The sequence below is a fragment of the Paralichthys olivaceus genome, chromosome 23, assembly GCF_024713975.1.
Source record: "Paralichthys olivaceus isolate ysfri-2021 chromosome 23, ASM2471397v2, whole genome shotgun sequence".
Lineage (NCBI taxonomy): Eukaryota > Metazoa > Chordata > Actinopteri > Pleuronectiformes > Paralichthyidae > Paralichthys > Paralichthys olivaceus.
Window position 1 is genome coordinate 7,527,882 of NC_091115.1, and position 22,248 is coordinate 7,550,129.

Here is a 22,248-nt window from a genome sequence, read left to right on the forward strand (position 1 = left end):
GAGGGATGTTAAAAAGACATAAAAAGAAAAGAAGGTGGCCAAGACTCCACGCATGTGATAGAGAGAACAGAAAGAGAAAAATGACTCTGTGTGTGTGTGATCTTAGGATCTTAAAAGTGAGCAGAGGGTCAGAGAAAGAGATAAAAAGAAAAGAAGGTAGCCAACACTCCTTGCATGTGATAGAAAGAGAAAATATGCCTCTGTGGGTGTGTGCATGTGTGTGTGTGCATGAGAGAGTGGTAGAAGGAGGATAATGATCCACTGCAGCCTCAAGCCGTGATTTCTGCAGGAAGAAAACAGCGATCAGAGCTGTTGTACCTAATGTACATCTGATTTGCCTGTAGTCGTTCCTACACATCTGGACTGCTTCAGACTCGTTCTTTTCTTTGGCCCTGGCCGTGTTTATACACACACTAAATATCTGCTTTTTCAACTCTTTTATGACTGAAGGTCTGATCCTTCCATGCGGGTGTCTTACACAAGGAGAAACCACAAGGAAGTAGTTTTTTTTTTTCTTTTTGGGGTTGCTGTGTAAATACAGACTCAAATATCATGTAGACTCAGGAAGGTCAACGCTCAAAGAAACCTTTATAATCTAGAATGCAATAAAAATGATATTTAGAATTCAATTATGTTTTTTTCTTTCCTTTTGCCCTCAGGACGGTGAAGAACGTTTCAACATTGTTCCCCCAGAAAAAAAGAAAATTGTGTCCTGGCCCACGGAGCATGCAAAGTCATTTTCTGGAGACATGGGCCAATTTTCTACGGCAACGCAACAATGAAGTGAAGCTCATTTAGGAGTAAAATGTCAAACACAGTCAGCAACATCAGCTCTTAACTAAATAGCTCTGGACCAGGCTTTGATGACATTGAGTCAGCTTGGCTCCGCGGCTCCACACTGAGGCTTTTTTGGATAGACCTGCTTGTACAAACAACATGTCGGATCTTAAATGAAGCTGTTTATTTAAGTTCTCTACAGGCAGTGAGAAATAAAAGACAAGAAGAAAATTCATCATGACCTTATTTTGAAAATCAGTTCCTGTCTTTTTATGGATATACTCTGGGCCGACATTTCCCAACGTTAGGCTTTTACTCATGTTCTCCTGCGTTTCCTTTTCCATCTGGTGTGTTATACTTCTCCTCCACAGTCCTGACACACACCTTATTACTGAGTCCTGTGTACTATTTGTGTCTTCACACCATTCTAGGTCCCTATGTGTTTATGTATATTGTCGTATATGTTATTTTTGCTGCTATTTATGTTTGTTTTTCTTTGCTCACTTCTTGAAGAGCTGCTAAACAGACAAGCATTCTTTTATATATAGAGCTGTTCTATTCAGTTAAAAAAAAGATGGGTGCTGGATGAAGAAAACTTCACAGAAGTTTGAAAAGAGGAAAAGATTGGCACAGTTAAAAGTTCCTGTTAAAGGATTTTACATGCAGCATAAGCTTCCTAGTCGATCATCAAGCACTCAATAGCAGATGGTTCACTTCCATGTAACAGCCACACATTGCCTTGTCCTGAAGTTCCCCGTTAGTCATCCCCTGTAACCACTTCCAGCTAACTTCCTGTCTCCCTGCCTAGTTTTAAATCGTTATTTTAGGCAGCCCAGTCCAGTAGGATCCCTGTCTCAGTCCCTGCACCTTTGCCAACCCTGCATCCCATCATCTGTGTCCTGCACCTGGAGTCCAAACCAAACAGGGTGGTTTCATGTCAAATGCATCAAAAACCCCCAAATAAGTTATTCCTCCACAAAACACAATAATCTGGCTTAATATTACATCAGGACGTATTGAAGGCACTGAGCAGCGTTTCCACCTTCTAACTATAGCACCGGCTGCCCCATATAATTGTCTTTGACACTGAATACGAACTCCACAATGTGCCGGCCTCATGTCAATCTGGCTGCAGGGCTATAATCAGGAGGTGAATCTGATGACTCAACCCAGCCTGTATTCATTCGTTCAGCGCCATAGCACAAAATCACCGCCCACCATCTTTGATAGAAAGAAGCTTTTTGTCTACATGTGTCACTGACAGACTTAGTAAAGACGGGGAGACGGACGATAAATGATTGTATTTGTGACATTTGACACATGCATTGTCTCTTTATGAGCGATATATAGTTTTTTCTGATGCTGGTATATTAATACACAGTATATTTAGAGGGAAATGAAAGACTGGTGAACGTCTGCTCTGATGAGTGAATGGAAACATTATTAGAAAGTTATTACTGATGCATCCTACATTTTCATCTACCTTTGTATAAAACATCTTATGGTTGAATTTCAATTATATTGTATTGAGTTATACATTTATCAGATTCCTGTGTTATTGTTCATGTACACAGAGAATTTAAAATGTTGATAAAGATTTGGTGTTTTTGGTGTTTTAATATAACAAAGTATATTTAAATTGAATTAGTCTAACTAGTCTCTACCACACCCCACAGACAGACAGACAAGTCCTTTATGTAGTCTGTATTTATATGTGAAATTAACTAAATATGCATCAATACTTAAGAAGCATTTTATGGTTGAAGCTGAACGAGGGAGCAAATGTAACTGTTTTATTTATTGTGATTCAATTTAGTGGCTCCCAACCTATAAGTCGGCCCTCCAAAGATTTACAAGATAAATCTGTGGAGCTACGAGATGATTAATGGCTTTGAAAAAAAGAAGTAAAACCAATGATTCTGCTGGGGGGAAAGAGAAACTTTGGTGATGTGTTGAATAATGTGACCACATTAAACCATTAAACCTACAGCAGTCATTTATATAAAACCTCCTGGGGAAGTCCCGCTCGTTTGAAAGGCACCACAGGCCAAGAACATTGGGAACCACTGGGTTATTGTTCAATAATGGTTCCTATTTTACAGGCTTATCAAGTGGGATTTTATGTGAAATCAGGATCTGAGAAGTAACTTGTTATGAGTTTGAATTGTTCCTGAGAAATGTTTCAGAGGAAACATGCAGAAAATGGAAATTCTCCAGCAGCAAAAATGCCTCAAAATGCCCCGTCGTCCTACTGAGACAGATGAATGGTGAATGGCATAATGGCAGTCTGACTTTCTTGCCAAATCGGACTCTGTTTAATTACACTGGCCAGTGAGTGGAAAGATAGACGGAAGGAAGGACTGAGGGAAGGAAGAACAGTTGGAGGGCAGGTCGTGGGAACAGACACTTGTGCCCAGGGGACACACAAAAAACGCACAGACCCACACACACAAATGTCCTCTGAAATGCAGCCTGCAGATGAAATATCAATTCTATTTATGAGTGGTCTATATTTGTAGTTCCTGACCCATTTGTGTGTGTGTGTGTGTGTGTGTGTGTGTGTGTGTGTGTGTGTGTGTGTGTGTGTGACTCTAGGCACAGTTGGTCTCTGGGAATCTCCGAACAGACAAACACTATAGTGCTGGTATCCTATGTGGGAAACCAAAAGTCCACTGGTCAGTCAGAGGGAAATCCCCTCATCACAGAAGTACAAATCAATTCATCTTCATTTCATCCATTTACAACTGTAATTAACCTCTGATGGATCCACATTATTAATATGACTGTACAACTTTGTGATCTATTCAGGATATATTCAAACATTAAAGTTAATACTAGAAAACTTATATTAAACTGTATCCTCTATGTAAATTATCGATTTTCTTTGCACAAAGCAGAAAATAAAAATGCATAAGCATACGTATTGTGTTGTTTGGTTTTAGCAAACCTCAGTTACACATAGAATACTAGATTTTTTATTATTCTACATGGTTTTTAACAAACGTCTATTATCAAGAAAAATATATAAGCTGATTTTTTCCAGAATGGCCACGTCAACCCTCCCTTCTGCATTTTCAGTAAACTACTTTTGGCTACATCTCATTGTCCTTCTTGCCTCCGAGCCAATCACCTGCACCTCCCAGCCTGTCCCCACCAATCACACCCAAGTACTCTATCTTGACTTGGAAGGTTATTGACAGTATTGATTAACTGATGGATAACTCATTAGTCTCATTATTGACAAACACACAGCCTGTGACATACAGTTAGATACCGCCGTCACCACTGCCGCTCTGACAAAGTTATAGAAATATTTGATAGGAGGGACTAAAAATTCTTAATCACAAAGCAGATATTTTGCTGTTGATGCGACGGACGTGTCATAACCTGACCCTGAGAGAGCTTCATTCATTTTTAACAGGAGAGGTTGTGGACAAAGTGGCACTTCCCTTTAAAGCATGTTTTCATCCAGTGCTGCTCAAACTGAGTGAGCAATTGGATGCTCATTGCTCCTCTTAAGGAAACTGACATAAAAAGTTGATGGCTGCACATTAACTGTTGCACAGTTCATATTCAAGATCCTGTCCACACAGAGTAAAGGGACTTCTGTATGTCCACTTGTCCGGGTGACGCACATACAGTAGCAGCAAAGGAAAACGTGTTTTTTAGTTAAATGTACAGACTTACAGTCACTGCAGGGCTGCTCGTCAAACTCGTCCAAAACTCCAAAAGGCAAAAGAGCAAAGTTGACTTCTAATGGTGAGCAAAACTGAAACACTGGTTAAACAAAACTGTAAACATGAACGGCTAACGTGACCACGACAAAGGGGATCAAGGGGACTATAGATGCAGGGTTAATTGAACACAGGTGTCACTAATGAAGACAGGTGCAGATGAAGGGGCAGGACATGGGACAAAGACAGGAACACAAAGCAAGAGATGCACAAGGAAGGACATTGCAAAATAAAACAGGTGGCAAAGAACTGAGAGTGCAAACAAATAACCAAACATAAATCCAGAAATCCAAACGCAAGGAAAACAACATAACATAAAAAAATCCCAGAAAACAGTAAAATATTTCAAAAAAGGTCCAACACAGTCTTTCATAAGTTCCCAAAAGGGAAGAATCATGACAACTGAGGACGCTGTGTCCCCTCAGGTGCCCTTGAACAGAACTTGATACGTTAAACTGAAAAGGGAGATTCATCGTCAGGTGATGCAAACCATGTTGTGGAATATGGGTATGTCTGATGTGGATTTCAAGAACTAACAGTCCTGAGAGTCCTGTCCCTGTATCAGTTACTGCTCTGTCCTTGAGTAGTAATCTTCCAAGCGGGAAGGATACGTCTCACTTTTGAATCTGATAGTGGATATATACAGTGTCGAATAAAATGCATCTGAATGAGCAAGAGGAAGACGTTCCAGGGCAGAGCATTAACACACAGATGCAGCGGCAAAAAGAAAGTGTGTTAACCACTGAACATGCAGGAAACATGGTCTTGTTAACTGCACCATTATAAACTTTGGACTCTGCTCAAAACTGCCTTAACTGGGTTGTAAGGCACTAAAATAAATGCTTTAAATTGATTCGCATTTGCTTATGTGTGCGCTTCTTTGTCACCCAAGTTATTTCTATATGTGTTGTAAGATGACAGGAGGGTTTCTACAGAAATAAAGAGAGAAATGTCTCCCGAACTGTCCACACAATGCACAATTCAGTGATTCCTTTTGAAGAGAAATGTGCACTATAATTAATTTGTATTTCCTTTAGTTAGGAGTATGTGTCACGTGGTGTAACTGCTCTTTTCTAGGCTTTCTCCTCCCATTAAGACAAGACCTTAAGGTGATATTTTCAAACGCACACTGATGCATTCCTGCTTTCAGATTAACACCAGCTCCTGCAGTAAATGAACAGGGGAGGATTCTGTTTTATCCATTATCCAGCCCTTTAGTTCCCCCTAGTGCATTTGAAGAGAAATGTAAGTGAAACAGGGAAACATAAGTCGTAATCAGTGTTTATGTTGCAAAGCAGTCAGATGTATAAAGAATAAAAACAGAGATGGACCAGATATATCAGCTGCTTACTTATATGGAGAGAAGAGACAGCTACAAAATAGGCTCATAAAGAACATCTATATAATGCCCATTTAGTCCATTCAAAATTTTGGACTAAACTTTTATTGCTCACTTTTCAGGCTTTATACCCAGAATCGCTGACCTGCTGTGTGCTCTGTAGATCTGCAGATGGAGCTCATGATGGTTACACCCAGGTCTTACCGAGCTTTTGCCATTAGAACCCCCACATTATGGAATCCATTGCACGTCGACTAATTTTCAAACATCTTTTAAACCTCTGCTTCAAACTTTTATTTTTGTGAAAGCTTTTGCACATGATTGAAATCGTCTTTTACATACACTGTCTATGAGTCTTTATTTGTTTTCATATATATTTGATCTATTTTCTGCGTTCATTTTGTGTGTCTGATATGGATTCTGTCTTTAAAGCACTTTGTAACTTTGAAAAGTGCTAAATAACAGATTTACAATAATAACGACGATAATAAGCACCATTTATGGAAGTAAATCTGACGAGTCAGATTTACCTCCATAACATCACAATAATAATAATAATAACAATTACAACAACAATATTAAAATAATTATATTATAATAAATTGTGTATTGTAATTGTGTGTTTTAATTAACATAGTAATAATAGGTCTGTAAATTTATGCACACAGCTTAACTTCGATCGATTTATTTTTCTAGCTTGATTGATGAGCCTGAATTTTTCAAACGTTCTGTGCTCGACTCCTCATGTCTGGTTGTTTACAATCTCTGCGGCTAAACATGGCCGCCAACAAACTCAGTGGTGCCAGTTAGAGGTTCATCAAACGGAACTCTTCTACTTGTATGAGTCTTAAACTGTAATACAGACTACGGAGCGATTGTAGATTTAAGTGTTTACCTTCCTTGTCCACAGTTTGCTTTTTGTCTCCTCTCCCTGTGACCCGTTAGCCGCTGAAGCTAGGTTGCGAGCTAGCTTCTCCATAGGGAACAATGACAGCGACGTCTGCAGGTAGCGGTGGCTGCCTTCCCGCTAAAGGACTGGACATAAGTCTGGCTGCCCTGCAGCGACAGGACCCGTACATCAACGACATAGTGGACGTGGCCAGTCAGGTGGCTCTGTATACTTATAACAACAGGGCGAACCAGTGGGTAAGTCTGAACCTTGCCTAATGACATCGTGCTAACTTAGCTTAGCTTCGTCACAGATTTCTGCTATGCGCGCTCTCTCACCTCCACAGATTTACTGCATGTTCAGCTGCCAGAAATACTCACAGAGAGCCGAGGTTATTTTATAGAAAGTGGAAACATTAAATAATTATTTCATTTCTTGGACAAACACAGTGGTAGTTCCTGAGAAGGCTGACGTTTACTTTGTTGTAGAGTGATTGATATGAAACCTCTGATTTGATGTTTGACCTTAAATCCTACTGACTCAAACTAATTCAAACTTTTGTTTGCTTCGTGTGTGTTTTTAGGAGAAGACCGAGGTGGAAGGAACACTTTTTATTTACACAAGGTGAGGACATAGTTGCAGGACTTTGATATATCTTGCTCTATGAAAATGGTCCATGCCAAACTTTTCTTTAAAATCGAATAAAGGTCTTAGACATGCAGTAATCTTTGACACGATGAGAAAGAAACAACCTCAGTTATTACTTTGCAACCACATAATACATTTCTGGACAGAATTTCTCCTGTAACAATTTGACTGTAATCAAGTTTTTATACTTTAGTTTTTTATATTTTTCTGAAATTATATTAAAGGCATAATATGAGGATCAAATTGAGAAAAATGTTCTTCGCCATTATCAATATTCTACTTTTAGTTCTTTCGCCTCTACTATGATACATGCTTTTTACTTTGCTTATATCTTGCCCCCTATTTTCCTGCTTAATATGTATTGTATGTAAAAACCTATTGAGCAATTAATACAACAAATACAATTCTGAATCTGATTCTGAAATTTTGCATGAGTAAGTCACACGTATGTCTATGTGTCCTCTGTGTATTTCAGGCTGGCATCTCCCAGGCATGGTTTCACCATAATGAACCGACTTAACATCGAAAACCTGACAGAGCCAATCACCAAAGACTTGGACTTCCAGCTCCAGGACCCCTTTCTGCTGTACCGCAATGCACGATGTAAGAAAAAAGAAACCTGTAGTATAATTTCATTCTCACTTTTAGTCTGATTTCCATTGCACTGAATCATGATAATTTGCGGCAAAGTGAGATGTATTACCTAACAGTTTTATTGTCCAACCACTTTCAGTGTAGCTTACCATATGCACACTATCAATCCAAATCTCAGTCAGTTTTATGTAATGCAGTGCAATCACATGACGGGGCTGATAAAAGATATATAGTTTGAGTGTTCAGCTTGCTGTTCATTTCAGAGTGAACCAGTAGTTCCATATAAGGAGCAGAGGTATTTCGGTGAATTCTATCAGCCTCACTCGCTCTCAGACTTGCATCTGGCTCACACACACACACACACACACACACACACACACACACACACAAGAGCACATTGCAGAGTGGAGCTTGACAGCACTACAAACCCAGCCAGCGGAGATTAGATACACCACAACAGTCACTGATAATCTAAACACACCTACACACACACTCACTCTGGAATCGCTGACAAACACAGACCTCCCCCTCTCTGGTCTTACAGTCTCCTTCTGACTCAGTAAGAGGCAGGTGGAATGCAGTGTTTAGATACCACTGGATTCCTTTCGCCTACTTTGATGCCTTTGCTCTAACACTTCATCAGTCTTACTGATGCTTAAACAACATAGCCATTATTGAACATCCTGAAGGCTTAGTGGAATAATGTGCATGACAGAAACTTTCCTTTGTGACCTCTTTACACCTTTTACATCAGGTTTAAATACTCCCCGGATACATTAAAGATGATCCCTGATAATCCTGGACTCTGGATGTGGTCAGGGTGTCAGTCATGGAGAATATATTGCAGCTAGCTCACTGGTGCCGGGAAGGAATGAAATTTATAAACACTTAAATCCAGTAATCTTGACTCGTTTGATGATAAAAGGAAATATGGGCTGGGTTTATGTGAGTGAAAGAGTTGGTTTTTACATAACAAACCTAATAGTCAGTGTTTCCAAATGATTACTCTGACTGAATTGGAATGATAAAACAGCCCAAAAAGGAAATGCATTACGGTTGAAATCAAACAGGATATTTTTCTTTGTTTCTGCTCAGATTTCCAAGGATTATTAGACCCTAAATACATTTAAGCACACAGTAATGTAACTAGGTTCTGCCAAAGATAACTAACAAAACCGGAACTCTCAGAGATGTAAACGTTTCAACAACAGAATGAGTTAGCTAACATTCTGTAAGGTTTTTGACTGGATGGTCTTTTCCAGTAAACTGTATTTACAGGAATGTATCTCTGCTCAGAAAATGTTTTTTCACTGGCTAAGATCTGACGCACAATACTGTTTAGGCCCCAGGCTGTTGGTAATGCTGCCAGTCCCAGTGTGTCATGACCTCTGTGAGGAGGGGTCGTGGAATCTTATCAGTAGACAAACAACTTGCTCTCAGTGCTGCCGTAACTTCCTGGAATGGCAGTTGGCACAAAGTGGTACCCCTGGCTAAAAATAAACTGTGGAGATAGACCGCACATTGGGGGCAAGATTGAAAGAATAGGAATTTTGCCTGAGCAACTAAAAGTTTCCTCAGGCAAATATGCCCATTGCATAGGAACAGACAGGAGACTTCTTACATGCCTTCCTGTAATCTTTAGAGTCCCTTTGGTTGCCTCATTATCTGCACATGGAGTTGATCCCTGTTAACTCCTTGATTGGCCTGTGAATCTGATCTACTCAATATTTTAATTTTTTTAAGATTTATTCATGGTACAAATGATGAACACGTTCTTAAAAGTCAAGGTCACAGCAGCACTGTTTACAATGTAAAATGTATATATATATTTCATATAATTTTTAATGCGATTTAAAAAAAAAAGTTTTGTTTGTATGTGATATTTGTTTACAACACATTTTTTATGATTTCATCGTTTTTTTCCCAAAATTTCCTAGATTTTTTACTTAAGAGGCTGATACAGATTAATCTAGTAATCAAGAAAATAATCAGCAGTTGAAATGATAATGACTTCATAAGTTGTATTATCAACCCCTATATTAAACACTGATCTTAACTAGTACATGCTCGCCACAAATACTGGATGTAGCTAACACTGGCACTGCCATAAACATAGCCTAGCAGTGGTGCTCTGTATATCAGGTGCATAGACAGCCTTACCTCCAGGTCGGACATATTTGTATCCAAGGTCTTTCTCTGACACCAGCAAGCCTTTAAACCTGACCTCAGGTTCCTCTTCCAGTCTCTCATGTTTAGGTTTCCTCTGGAACAGGCTTCTCAGCATGGCTCCAATGGTCTGTCACTCGTCTCACAGTCCAGCAGTAACTCTCTCGTTGATCCTCTCTAGAACTTTTAAGTGTTTGGATCAGGCCTTTAATTGCAGCTTATCTATAGTTTTCTTCTTCAGTAGTAAAACATGTCCTGATGGTGCTCTACTGATACAGGTAACACTGTTGAAAAGGTCCTTTAGTCAGGTCATTTATTGTACTTAGAGCTGTCGCAGCAGAACTGGGAACCAAGGAGTCTGACTGTGGTTTCGTCTCAGGTGGAAGGCGCACAGTGCAGCAGTAGTAATGATATCTTCTTCGATGACACTTTCAGTATCTGTAAATCTCAATATTTACTCCTCCAGTGTTATGAATTCCATTTCTACAAGCAAAGAAAGTGATGCTTCTTCTCGGACAACAACTATTGCAAGCATGGACGTGCATAACCTATAATAGCACCTATCCGTCTAGCACAAACCTCCAGAAAACTAAATACAGACTAACAGCACTGATGCCGTGTGTTGTTTCTACAAAAATGATCACGCACTGTAGCAACACCTAATCCATCTTAGACGTCAGCACGGCTTACAAATGTGACTGGAGTGCTAACTGTACTAAAAGCCAAGAGAAAAACATAAAAAGCGTTCTCTGAGTAGTCCCAGTGGTGCAGTTTGGGTATCAGTTAAACTCTGTGTCTGTATTGTCGAAGCACATTTAAAGTGCCATGTTCCTGTGAAACTCAAACACAAACATATAAATCAGAGATGATTATAAATGTCTTATTTGAAATACAAAGTCCAAACAGAGCAGAACAAACAAGGGCAGTATGCAGTGCTGCTTCCCAGATTAAAAAAAATATCTAAAATGTACTTTCACTAAAATGAAAAGCTGTCCCACCGGCGTCCTGTCAGAGAGTTACTGTAGGACAGACAACACACGTGCACCAGCGCTCGCAGTTTGGCTGGTTTGTCTCGAGGTTTTGAAAGAACCGAAGAGTCCTGGATCAATTACGTACTCCACTAGAGTGATTGATTATTGCTTAAGTTTCCAATGCTCGTCATCCTGCAGAAGTTCTTTTACCCTGTGATGTTGCGGCGGCGGCGTTTCCAGTCCAATTCACTAGATTAAGATCCCTCCGTCACCCGTACAGATGTCCCCTCTGTCTTTCCTCCTCTCCCTCTCCTTCTACAGTTTTGTTGACTGAAGACCCCTTCCACTTCCTCTGTCGCACTCCGAGAGGTTTACCCTTGTGGCTCTGACCACATCTTTATTGGTGCTACTTATTTCAGTCCTCCCACTCTCTACTTCTCACTCCCTCTCCCACTCTTGCTTTCTTGGGGATGTTTTGTCTTGTTGAGGGTGAGGGCTGAGACAGGTTTAAAACTTCTAATATGATTATAATGATCATCTCTTTCCCTTTTGCATAATCCTTTTCATTTTTATCTTCTGTCTTTCATCCTTTGCGGAGATGAGGCATGGCAGCATGATGTCAAAATGACTGTCTGGTATCATAAAACGTTTCTTTCCCTCAATTAACTCCACTTCAACAGTTTTCCGTTCATGACAAAGTTCAGTCTGTGTTTCCTGAGCTAAAGAGCTCTGACAGCTCGGCTTTTTTTTGTCTTGTGATGGACTTGTTGATAATCTCCTCTCTAACACACCTCACTTCTCTCTATTTCATATCCGGCTGGCTCATTTTTTCTCAATTTTCCAGCTCTCTGACTTTGACTGTGTCTCTCTCTGTCTCTGTCAAACAGTCTTATCCCCAGTGAGCGCTAAGTGGCTCTGGCTCCACCAGACAGGCTCCCACTGCAGTTACTTATTTGGTACAAGACTGATTTTCCCAGGCTCAAGTGAACCCTGTGGGTGTGTGTGTGTGTGCGCGTGTGCGTCTCTGCCTCTCCCACTTTTTCTGTTCCCCTCAACCATACTGACCTCAGCAGCCCGTCTGACCCCATTTGTAGACAAGCGTGTGTTTGTGTGTGTGCATTTTTGTGTATAAGTCTGTGTTTGTAGGAATGTGTTTGTGTATGACTGGACTGTGGTGGCAACACTGTCAAACACATATCGTAGACCTCCCTCGTTGCTTTTGGCTCTCCCTCCCTTCAGTCTATTTTCTCTCTGACTTTAAATCCCACCTCTCCAGCACATACGGACATGTTTCTATCTCCTTCCGCTTTTTCATATCTGTGACTCTTCCTTTTTGCAATTGGCCTTATCTTTTCTTGAGTCCATTTTAAAAGGTGTTGAGGTGTTACATGACGTCTTGCTGTCTTGTTTAAGGGTGACTGAAATGTGTCTAGTACCAACTGTTGCTCTGTTCAGAAGCACGAAAAAGGGAGAGAATGAGGGATACAGGCTGGGCTAGAACCTGCAGCTGCTGCAGGGCAGAGGTTCAAACCTTTGTACATGGGAGTTGTTTCACTTAAATCATGTTTCTGCTTGTTTGTATTTTCGGTAAGCCAATTCTTGTTTCACGGCTCGTGTTTAGACATTTGAGAAATTCTACCTTTCTTCATATTCTGGGTATAATAGAGAATAATTAATTAAAATTAATATAATTATTGTTTTTGATGTTTCAGGTATTGAAAAGTGTTTCACAATGTAAACCTGTCTGTGTACATCAGTGAACGAAGAAGGATCTGGATTCTGGACGTTTATTTTAGACCTTAGCTCTTTATATTTTGTGGTACTGCTGGGAAAAATGAACAGTTATGCAACAACAGCAGCTGCTTTACAATGGTTTTATGAGCAAGTGTAAGTGAAAATAGTAAAATGAGTCACAGTGTAATTTAATGCAGATTACTTTCTTACAGCTCGGTAAGAAATGCATGTTAGCCTTTCCTTTTACTTCTCTTGTTGACCATGTTTGTGTAGTTTAAGAGGCTCCTGGGGCCCATGGTTCACTGTGTAATGACACTGCTGGCTTCTGTTCCCATTGGCCCGACTGGGAAACGACTGATTTAAAACTCTGGGTTTAGACACAGCAGGGCTAATAATAAGCCCTTAACATGTCTATAGAGCCTGCACTGGGTCGTAACTGTACACTGCGACTTGCTGTGGTATTTTTGTTTTATGTAAATTGTTAAAAAAGATTAATTCTCCCCAGGGGTTCCACAAGGTCTTAAAAAGTCAACATTTTTAGAATCTGAATTTCAAATACGATTAAATATTTTCGGCTAAAATACAATGTTCTTTCAAATACATTTAGGTTATTATGTTGAAGTTTTTTTTTAACACCAGTGGGAAAAACTGTATGTAGTTTGGGAGATAACATGACATTTTAAAGGTTTATACTCTACTTGGCCTCTTCACCTTACCTTCAATAATTGGTAAATGTTCATCTTTGGACCCAGTTGTTCCAAAATCTTTTGTGCTTGACATAGATTTAAGGTTTGTATTCATTCCCTGCCTCTCTTTCTGCCTCTCCAGTGGTTATCCATGGGATTTGGTTCTACGATAAGGAGGACTGCCAGCGCATCGCCCAGAGGATGAAGATGTAAGTCCTGTATCACAATAACCTTATATATACAGCACCTTAAGAAAACAAATGGGAATAATAACAATGAGCAATAAGTTATTTTCCAGACGAAGATTGTTTGATATCAGAGTCTGCACATGACAGACTCCTCGTGTGTGCTAATGTTTCTGTGTCTAAGGTCCAGAGACAACATTTAAAGGTTTTAGCTAACAAGGGACAGTAGTATGTTTGGATAAACGTGGCTCCAGGGGTGACAGAGAGTTCATCTTAGTTTGTATAAAACATACTGTAGATGTAAGGATAATGTGATGCTCTTAATCTGAACTGTACCATGTCACTACAGTTATCACATTTTTTGGGAAGAAACGCATGTGTGCAAGTTTTCCTTATGGAGTCCTTTCTGCAGTCTGACCCAGCAGGAGCAGGTCCTGGCTCAGTCTCAAGGCGGTTGGCTGTCCCCAGCTGGAGGAGGAGTTGTTATTGGACGCGGAGGAGTAACAGGTGGTGGTGGAGGAGGAGCTAGAAGTGAAGGAAAGGGGGTAGACATCATCCAGATGTTGACCAAAGCACGCACTGAGTATGACAAGGTTGGCAAGGTAAGTTTATTTGTGACGCATTGTTCAGCAAAAAAAAGCAATTTAAGCTGATGTACCTAAGACTTGGAAGTCCCGAAGACAAGATATAAGATAAATACAATACAATATGACAAATAGTATTAATAAAAGTAAAACAAAATTAAAGATTACACATTTAAAATTGAATATGACAGATTTTCAAGGTATGAATTTGTTTTAATAATTAGCTTTAATAAAAATTAAAAAAACTGAATGCTTCTCTGTATGTTCTTTTGACTTTATGATTATTAAGTTGACACACGAGGTCGGGACAGTTCAATATTTGGAAGATTAACAGATCAAACATATATTTTGTAGAGAAAAAACTAAAACTGTAGGTTTTTGGTTGGAGATATAACAAACTGAAAATTACAAATTGACATTTTTAAATGCCTTGAGAGATTTTGAATCTGGAAAAATATCAACTCAATCTTATTCGTTCCCCTGTTTTCATTTGTTATGTTTTTCAGGAAAATTCTCCATCTGAGCCAAAAGAGATTGGTGGCAGCAGTGTTCTGTGTGGAAACCCCAACCTGATAAAACCAATACCTGTTAAACCTAACACTCAGGTGACACACATAGATCCTATCAACTTCCAGTCAATCCTTAAGTACATTGTCCCCTGATATCTAATTATTCAATTCAAGATCGAATTTTAGCCCCTTTTTTAAAATAATTTCCTGTTTGACTATTTTGTTGAATACACTTGAGAAATAGCTGAAGCGTTTGTTCTCCCTCTAGTTCTCTCTTTCCACTCCTGCCTATTATTCGTCTTCTCTCTTATCCATCTCTGTGTTTGTTTCCTCCAGGACAGTGAAGGGGCTGAACCCAAGTCTCTCTCTCTGGCCACTCTCTTTGGATCTCAACCTCAACGCTCACCCAAGCAAGACTCAGTCTCTCCTGTGTCAGCGGTAGGGAAAGTCTCTCGCCCTCCTGTGGCCCGCACGTTGACCTATGACGATTCCATGAACTCTGGCAGAAGTGTGACCTCAAAGGGAGGTAACGCTGGCTATTCAGACGGGGGGATCAGGGTCGTAGTCCGGGAAGATAGTGGAAATGTTGTTGCAGGCCTGCTGCCGAGTCCCACTTCCTCTCATCATCATCATCATCATCAGCAGCAGCAGCAGCAGCAGCAGCAGCAGCAACACTGCCCAGCCATCCAGAAGCTCATGCAGGGACAGAGAGGGGTCGTCGGGATGCTTCAGACCGTGTCAGAGTCCCCTGAGAACAGGCTATGCGACAACGGGGTGCCTCTGGAGCATCACCATCACCATGTTCACCCTCACCCTCATCATCATCAACAGCAGCAGCACCACCACCATCATCATCATCACCATCAACAGCAGCAGCAGCAGCAGCAGCAACAGCAACAGCAGCAACTTCAACTCGACCCAATCAAGAGACTTTTCCAAACCCAGCCACCTCCTCCCCCTACCACCTCCTTCCCCTCTGTTGCTCCCCCCTGTTGCTCCAACCCCCCTCCTATGCAGCAGAACCCCCACCTCTTGTCCCAGCCCATCATGGTGGATTCTGGGTCATGTTCCCACCTTCAAGTGCAACAAAACCAGCAGCTGTTTTACAGCCTCTCTAAGCCTCAACTAGAAGCTCAGCACAACAGCCACTCAGCTTCGACTCTACAGGGAGCAGGTGAGATGTCTTATCAAGCAGCAGTTACAGCAGAAATCATATATAGGAGTTAAATTCTAATTGAATTATAAAATTGAAAAATGTTCTTTCTTTACCAGGTTTGTTTCCATCTCAGGTGACCAATGACAAATCTTTTCATCCTCCACAAGGTATTATATCAGTTTTGCACATAGTTATCACTCACCTTGTCTTATCTGTTTGATGGCACACTCACTTGACAGAAGTTATACACAGATTCCAGTTTACTCTTATAAAAAGGTTGTGACAGGAATGGCAGCTACATTTGAGAAAACCTGCATGAATTCAAGTTGTATCCTAACTTCCAGTAGAGTTTGCCATTTCCTTAAATAAATGTTATGTTATGTTCTGTATAAACTAAAAGTCTGTACCATATTGTTTGCTGATGTTTTGGGTTAATCTAATTCATTCGGCATTTGCGCATGATATCTCTGTATCGATTCCTCTATGTAAACTGTGAAATGCCTATAAGATGCTTGTTCTATATGTGTAAGCTGCAGAATATTTTTCTTTCATTGGGTCTCTGGTTTTCTTTGGTCAGGTCTGTCCTCTCAGATGCCAGGTGTGGTGTCTCCTCATGAGCTCCTCCATAAGCTCCAGTTGGTCCAGCAGGAGCAAAGCCTGGCTTCCAGTGATCCTCCTCAACTCTGTCCAGGACTGGCCCCTCGATTCCTGGGGCCTGCTCCGAGTCAAAGTGTCGGCCCAGATCCAAATCAGATCCCATCCACCGCAGGTCAAAAGGCTGCACTGCAGTTTCAGGTAAGCTCTGTGGGCGAACACTGCTCTCTTCTGTTGTGGAAAAGTGAAATCAAATTACCAACAGCATGCATGACACTTAAAATCTATTCTTTAAACTATACTACAACTGCAAAAGAGTACTATTAACTGTGCCTGTCTGTTCAGGTCATCTCCCCCCAGCGGATACCAGCCACTGTGGCCCCCACCATGCTCCTCTCTCCCAGTGTGTTCTCTCAGACAAAGTCAAGCGGTGGGTTGATGGCAGTCGCCCCTGACAACTGCCCCATCCCTCAACCCAGAGCCCCGCTGCAGGAGGAGGTCAGAGTTCTGTCCAGAAGTCAGATGCAAGCCACACTGCTGCATCTGATCCAGGTAAATGAAAAATACTGTCAGTAACATGGATGCATTCTACGTTAATACACACAAACGTGATGTTGATGATGACCCATGCTTGTGTGTTTCAGAGTGACAGCTCCTTCATGGACATTATCTATGAAACCTACATCAGCCGCTTCGCTAACGACTCCAGCACCAAGTACCAATGACTCTTTAAACCCTCTGTCTATACAAGCACCCTGTCCAGATCAGTGAGGCTTATTCCCACCTGATCTGGATGTACAACTTCCTCCCCCTGAATCCCACTCCAGTCACATGCACACGCATATGCACAAATATCAGCTCTGTACTGTATAACCAGGCAACCTGACTCTTAACTTCAAACCATGTAGCTCAATTTACTTAAAAAACAAAATGTTTGTTTCCATGAGAAATTAAGAAACTTTTCTTCATGCGGATCTCCAAAAAATGATTGGTACAAATGTGGCAGAACCATACAGTCTTGACCTCACCTGTACTTCAGGAGAAATGTAGCCTATACTGTAGTTCACTCTTACTGAAAACAAAATATGCAGCCACTTCAATTTTGTGTGTATTTTGTCTCGTCAAAATCTGGAGTCTTTACTTCATCGCGAGTGTCTAACACCAGCCGGCCCCCTGGCCGTTAACAAACAAGTCTTCCTTGAACTTGTGCTCAAGAATCTGCTCAAACTGGCAGAAATGGAAACATGTTAAACATGTTTTGTTAATATTCATTTGGAGAAGTCTTATTGGTTTAAACGTCAACAGAGTTTGCCGGATTTTAATTTACAATTTTTTAAAAGTCAATTCTGAGTAGTCTACTTTCTAAAGGAGTTTTAATAAAAGATGATTTACTGTCCAGATTGAGGTTACTATTATGATATTATGTCATTTTGAATTTCGGCCTGTGCTTTCTCTGAACACATGAAGTTATGTCCCGGTGTGAAGGAGATATGCTCGTTTAATTTCACATACTCTGGTGCTTTAATAGTCTTATTCCTCCTCTACTGAACATTATCATTAAAAAAGGAGTTCAAAATGACATGGTTTTCATTTCACTTGAAGAAACAAGGAAACTACAGGAGCTTTTCAGCCTGCACTACCTCACAGAGAGCTAGTTTAGAGGTGTACCTGTGTTTTAATTATTAAGAGCAGATTGTCATTGATGTTATTGGGCAGTTTTAACAGTAAATAAACAAATATCTATATATCTAAATTGGATTTTTATTTCAGTCAGAGAAGAAAAAGAAAGAAAGGAGAAGTATCCAACACAGAAACTGTTGACAGACCTTCAAAAACTGAAGTGTCACCTTAATGAACCTTAAAATATAATAATTTTGCATTCATGCCACAACACTCATCCTAATAAATACAGAAAGTACTTGATCAGATGGTTTACAGTTAAATAAATTATTGATTGGTTAAAAAGAGTTTTAATGCAATAAAGAGCGATACAGAAAGTATATAAAAACACATACTTTAATAATGTTTTGGATTTTACAGGCTTGTCCAAGACAAATATTGTATAAAACATTATACACCTTTACATTATATGGGCTGTAAAAAACAAGCTTGCGTTAATTGTCAGACGATACATATGTTTCATTTTTTTCAGGATCAGGGTTTGAAATGTGAGTTTAGCTCCTGAGCTAATTTAGAGACTTCACAAAAACAGCAGCAAAAAATAAAATACAATTTAGAGAAAAAAGAAACAGAAAATATTTTTCTCCCTATTTTTCTATGACTCAAAGCGTATCGTTCTCACAATAGAAATAAACAGCCTGTGACATGACATATGTATATCGACAGTTCTTCATCAAAGGGTGTTATAATTCAAAAGATGTCACCTGTAATCTTTTTCTGAACATGTCATTTGAAAAAATCACTCGAATGTTGATGGAAACATTTGTATTTCTTTTTATCAGGAATGTTTTTGCTCGTACAGAAACTGGAATATATTTTAATTGGATATTAAATGTTCTCAAACTGCCTCTGTTGTTTCTTTCCCCTCAACATCTTCATATTTCACCTGGATGATGTTGATAATTATTATTCAAGATGGACGCAGCCCTACAGTAACTCTAATCACATTGAAGGTAAACACGTTATTGCTTTAATATCACATCAGTGTTTTCTTTTGCCATTATTAATAGTGTTTCACAATATCACTGGTGATTACTCTGCTGTTATTGCACACAGCCAGCAGTGTTGAAGGACCATTAACTCCAATAGTCTTTATTCGACATGAGTGTTTCCAATAATAAATCACTTCCTGGTCACGTGGTCATCATTCGCAGATGAAGCAGCTGCTAAATGGAGATTATGTTTTCTCAACTGTTGTTTCCTTTCAAACTCAGCTTTTGTTTCAGCTAACGTGGATGAGAAGAGTTTTTAAATCCTTTTAAATAAAGAAGATGGAAGTGAAATTTCAGCAACACATAATCACATAATTTGATCAAAATCTACAGAGAGGATGTCGTGTTAATTTCCTCAGCATTTCCTCTGCCTCTGCATTTTCAAGATCAAGAATGAACTTTTTTCTTTAACCAGGTTTAGTTTGTGTAGTCGTGACAGTGTCCATGAACCCCCCCAGTTACATAGAGCTTTTCTTTTAATTAACGAGTCACATTAACACAACACCTCTGTACTTCCGTAGCTTTTTTCTGTCACTCTTACATTCTATCCACAAACTGCTTCTCCAGCTATTTGGGGCTTTTTGAAGCAATGTAAACTTATAAAATAGCAATCAGAAAGTACAGGAAACTAGACGGAGGCTCTAAGAATGCAAAGCTCTGCCAGGGCTGAGTGGCCACCTTTATCACCATGTTGCATACACATGTACAAGATCAGATATTTATCTGCAAAAGAACAAATAAATAATGTTGCTTCTTGTCGTTTCTTCTACTTCACTCTTTGCACTGTATCAGTGATATTAAATCTATGCTTTTCAACAATGGAACAAAAGAAATGTACCAACAAAACACAAATAACATCTGACTGATTCATAGAAAATGGTCCCTCCAATAAAGTCCCTAACCCTGGTCCCTGGCAACCACTCAGGACAATGGCGATATTAACCAGTCAATCACTGTTACCCTGTGCATGCAAATAAATCAAATAAATCAGCTATATGGAAGAATCTCCTCTCCTGGTCTATAAGTATTACAGTTTCTCTGAGTATTCTTGTTCTTCCCTCTGTGTGTGAATGTGTGTTTTGCTGCCTACGTTGTGTTCATCCATTAGTAGCGATATGTGTTGTGAAAGCTCCTAATGGCCCCATGATAACAGCTAAGGCATGATAGAAGAAACAATGCATTCCAATCAGTTTGTTATGTTGGGGAATATGCCGCCTCCCGCTTCCTCTTTCCAGGAAACACTTTTATGTAAAGCTACTTACATTAGGTTTAAATTCAATTCATATACATTTAACCACGGTTTATTACAAAAATTATGTTGTTTTTTTGTATCAGTGTCAAAACACCTTTATATGTTATATTTTCTGAATCTTGGTGCACACACACACACACACACACAAAAACATTTTATTTTGAGACCTGGAGGTTCCAGACCACTGGTTTAGCTGATGGAGCTAAAGTAAGAGCTGACTATTAGCCCTGGCTTAGACTAATCAATGACTTGGTGTGTGTGTGTGTGTGTGTGTGTGTGTGTGTGTGTGTGTGTGTGTGTGTGTGTGTGTGTGTGTGTGTGTGTGTGTGTGTGTGTGTGTCCATACCTAGAGAGGCGGGGTCCAGTTTGCTCAGGGGAGTCCAAACCACTGTATTGCTGTTTTTCTCAGATGGAGGATGATGAACTAAGCATCAAATTGAGTTGTTGAATTGAAAGAAATTTGTTTTTACGTAAGTATCTTTTTGCTATTTTTTTTTGCTTATTTTCATATAAAATTGAATTTTGAGAATCATCCTCCATCTCAATTTTTCAGGCTCAATCAGTTAAAAGACAAGTTGGAACACAATGGCCTCAGAGGTGAGTGACACTGCATGCTTGGTTTTCTTAATGCTACAGAACTTCTTCTTTTAGTCCATGCCTGTGCTTCACCCTAACCCTCTTAACGGACAGACCATGCCTTCAAATTAATTTATGAGAAAAACAATATTTAAAGACGTAAACTTAAAAAAAAGATTATTTTCAGATAATTTGAGTATATATTGTGAAACTGCCTGACTCAAATGAATTGAGAGTATATAAAAGTGTATGAATAGATTTGTCAGACAGGGACTGAACCACTATGTGCAGGTTATCTGTTCATACACTCTCACACGTTTATACCCACAGCTTGTCTGTTGAGTCCCATCCTACAGACTTGTTTGTGTTTGGACTGTGAGAAAACACAAGAGCAGCTGTTAGAAACTCAGAGGACGATGTGCAGAATGTGTGAAATCTTCTTTTGTGATTGGCTTCGATCTATTGCAGGAGGAAATCAAGTAATAGTATTTTGATTTTACTTGCATTCATCTCATTAACAGAGGTTTTAGGTTGGCGATGGAACTTTTACTTTTCTTTCCTGATAGAAAAAAAAATCAAGAGTGTATCCACGTTAGTGGAAGGGGTGGGGGGGTGGAGGGGGCTAAGTGTTCATCTCCATTGTTGATCTGGGTCAGTGAGGGAAGAGCCGTCTTACAGCTGTTACACGCTGCTGGTGTGTGTGCATGGATATTATACATATGTAGTGTGTGCAGGCGTGTCTGTCTGTGTGTGTCTGTCACTCAACTCTTTGTTATTAATCTGAACCCTCTCTCTCTCTGCAGCGTTACGGCTTTGTCCTCGCGTGTCAGATTGTTTTACTGCATTTTCATTTTCATAACAGCATGAGCAGATGTTTTACTCAGTGTGTGTGTGTGTGTGTGTGTGTGTGTGTGTGTGTGTGACTGTTTGACCTGGATATTTAGTTAAATGGGACTTTATGGTCCCTGCAGCAGACATCCCATCAGAGCATTAGTCGTCATGTTGTCGCTCTCATAGTGTGTATAATCAAAATGCCATTTGGGCTGTGAATTGTGCACTTTTTAATCAAAAACCCACAAGATTACATAAGACAATGAAATGATTTGTTCATTTATTCATATTAATCATCCAAAACTTTAAACATGAGTAAATCTGCCATAAGGTGGAATTCAAGATTTCCAT

General features: G+C 39.8%; 3 protein-coding genes across 28 annotated transcripts in view; 2 read left to right on the top strand and 1 right to left on the bottom strand.

Annotated features, from left to right (window-relative positions):
• cacna1c (calcium channel, voltage-dependent, L type, alpha 1C subunit) overlaps nt 1–12,496 on the bottom strand; it is a 175,689-nt gene extending 163,193 nt beyond the window's left edge. For 5 of the 25 annotated variants that reach the window (XM_069520336.1, XM_069520344.1, XM_069520345.1 and 2 more), the window contains exon 1: nt 10,142–12,490. In XM_069520336.1, coding sequence (XP_069376437.1) covers nt 10,142–10,265 — 124 coding nt within the window. In that variant the 5' untranslated portion in view covers nt 10,266–12,490. Of the gene's footprint in view, nt 1–10,141 lie in introns of all 25 variants that reach the window. The other 20 variants (XM_069520324.1, XM_069520333.1, XM_069520331.1 and 17 more) reach the window with 9 other exon arrangements.
• Nucleotides 6,566–19,093, top strand: dcp1b (decapping mRNA 1B). Of its 2 annotated transcripts, XM_069520352.1 has the most exons (12): nt 6,566–6,688; nt 6,796–6,996; nt 7,323–7,363; nt 7,863–7,990; nt 13,681–13,747; nt 14,136–14,325; nt 14,814–14,912; nt 15,153–15,990; nt 16,089–16,139; nt 16,550–16,767; nt 16,912–17,118; nt 17,211–19,093. In XM_069520352.1, exons 2-12 carry the CDS (start codon nt 6,838–6,840, stop codon nt 17,289–17,291), a joined length of 2,079 nt encoding a protein of 692 aa, XP_069376453.1. In that variant the 5' UTR covers nt 6,566–6,688; nt 6,796–6,837; the 3' UTR covers nt 17,292–19,093. The 2 variants fall into 2 exon arrangements, with proteins under 2 accessions (XP_069376453.1, XP_069376454.1); XM_069520353.1 differs by lacking the exon at nt 14,814–14,912 and having other exon boundaries at nt 6,592–6,996.
• A 1,745-nt stretch (nt 19,094–20,838) lies between these two features.
• The window catches only part of cacna2d4a (calcium channel, voltage-dependent, alpha 2/delta subunit 4a), a 76,200-nt gene continuing 74,790 nt past the window's right edge, over nt 20,839–22,248 (top strand). Inside the window, exons 1-2 of the mRNA XM_069520351.1 lie at nt 20,839–20,960; nt 21,044–21,087. Of these exons, the coding sequence (XP_069376452.1) occupies nt 21,076–21,087 (12 nt within the window). The 5' untranslated portion in view covers nt 20,839–20,960; nt 21,044–21,075. The remainder of the gene's footprint in view (nt 20,961–21,043; nt 21,088–22,248) is intronic.

Excerpts from the sequence above, each read along its gene's own strand:
- dcp1b (XM_069520352.1), top strand. The coding sequence starts at position 6,838 with ATGACAGCGACGTCTGCAGGTAGCGGTGGCTGCCTTCCCGCTAAAGGA. Across the intron at positions 14,326-14,813 it reads AGTATGACAAGGTTGGCAAG|GAAAATTCTCCATCTGAGCC; the intron begins GTAAGTTTATTT and ends TATGTTTTTCAG. Across the intron at positions 17,119-17,210 it reads CACTGCTGCATCTGATCCAG|AGTGACAGCTCCTTCATGGA; the intron begins GTAAATGAAAAA and ends TGTGTGTTTCAG.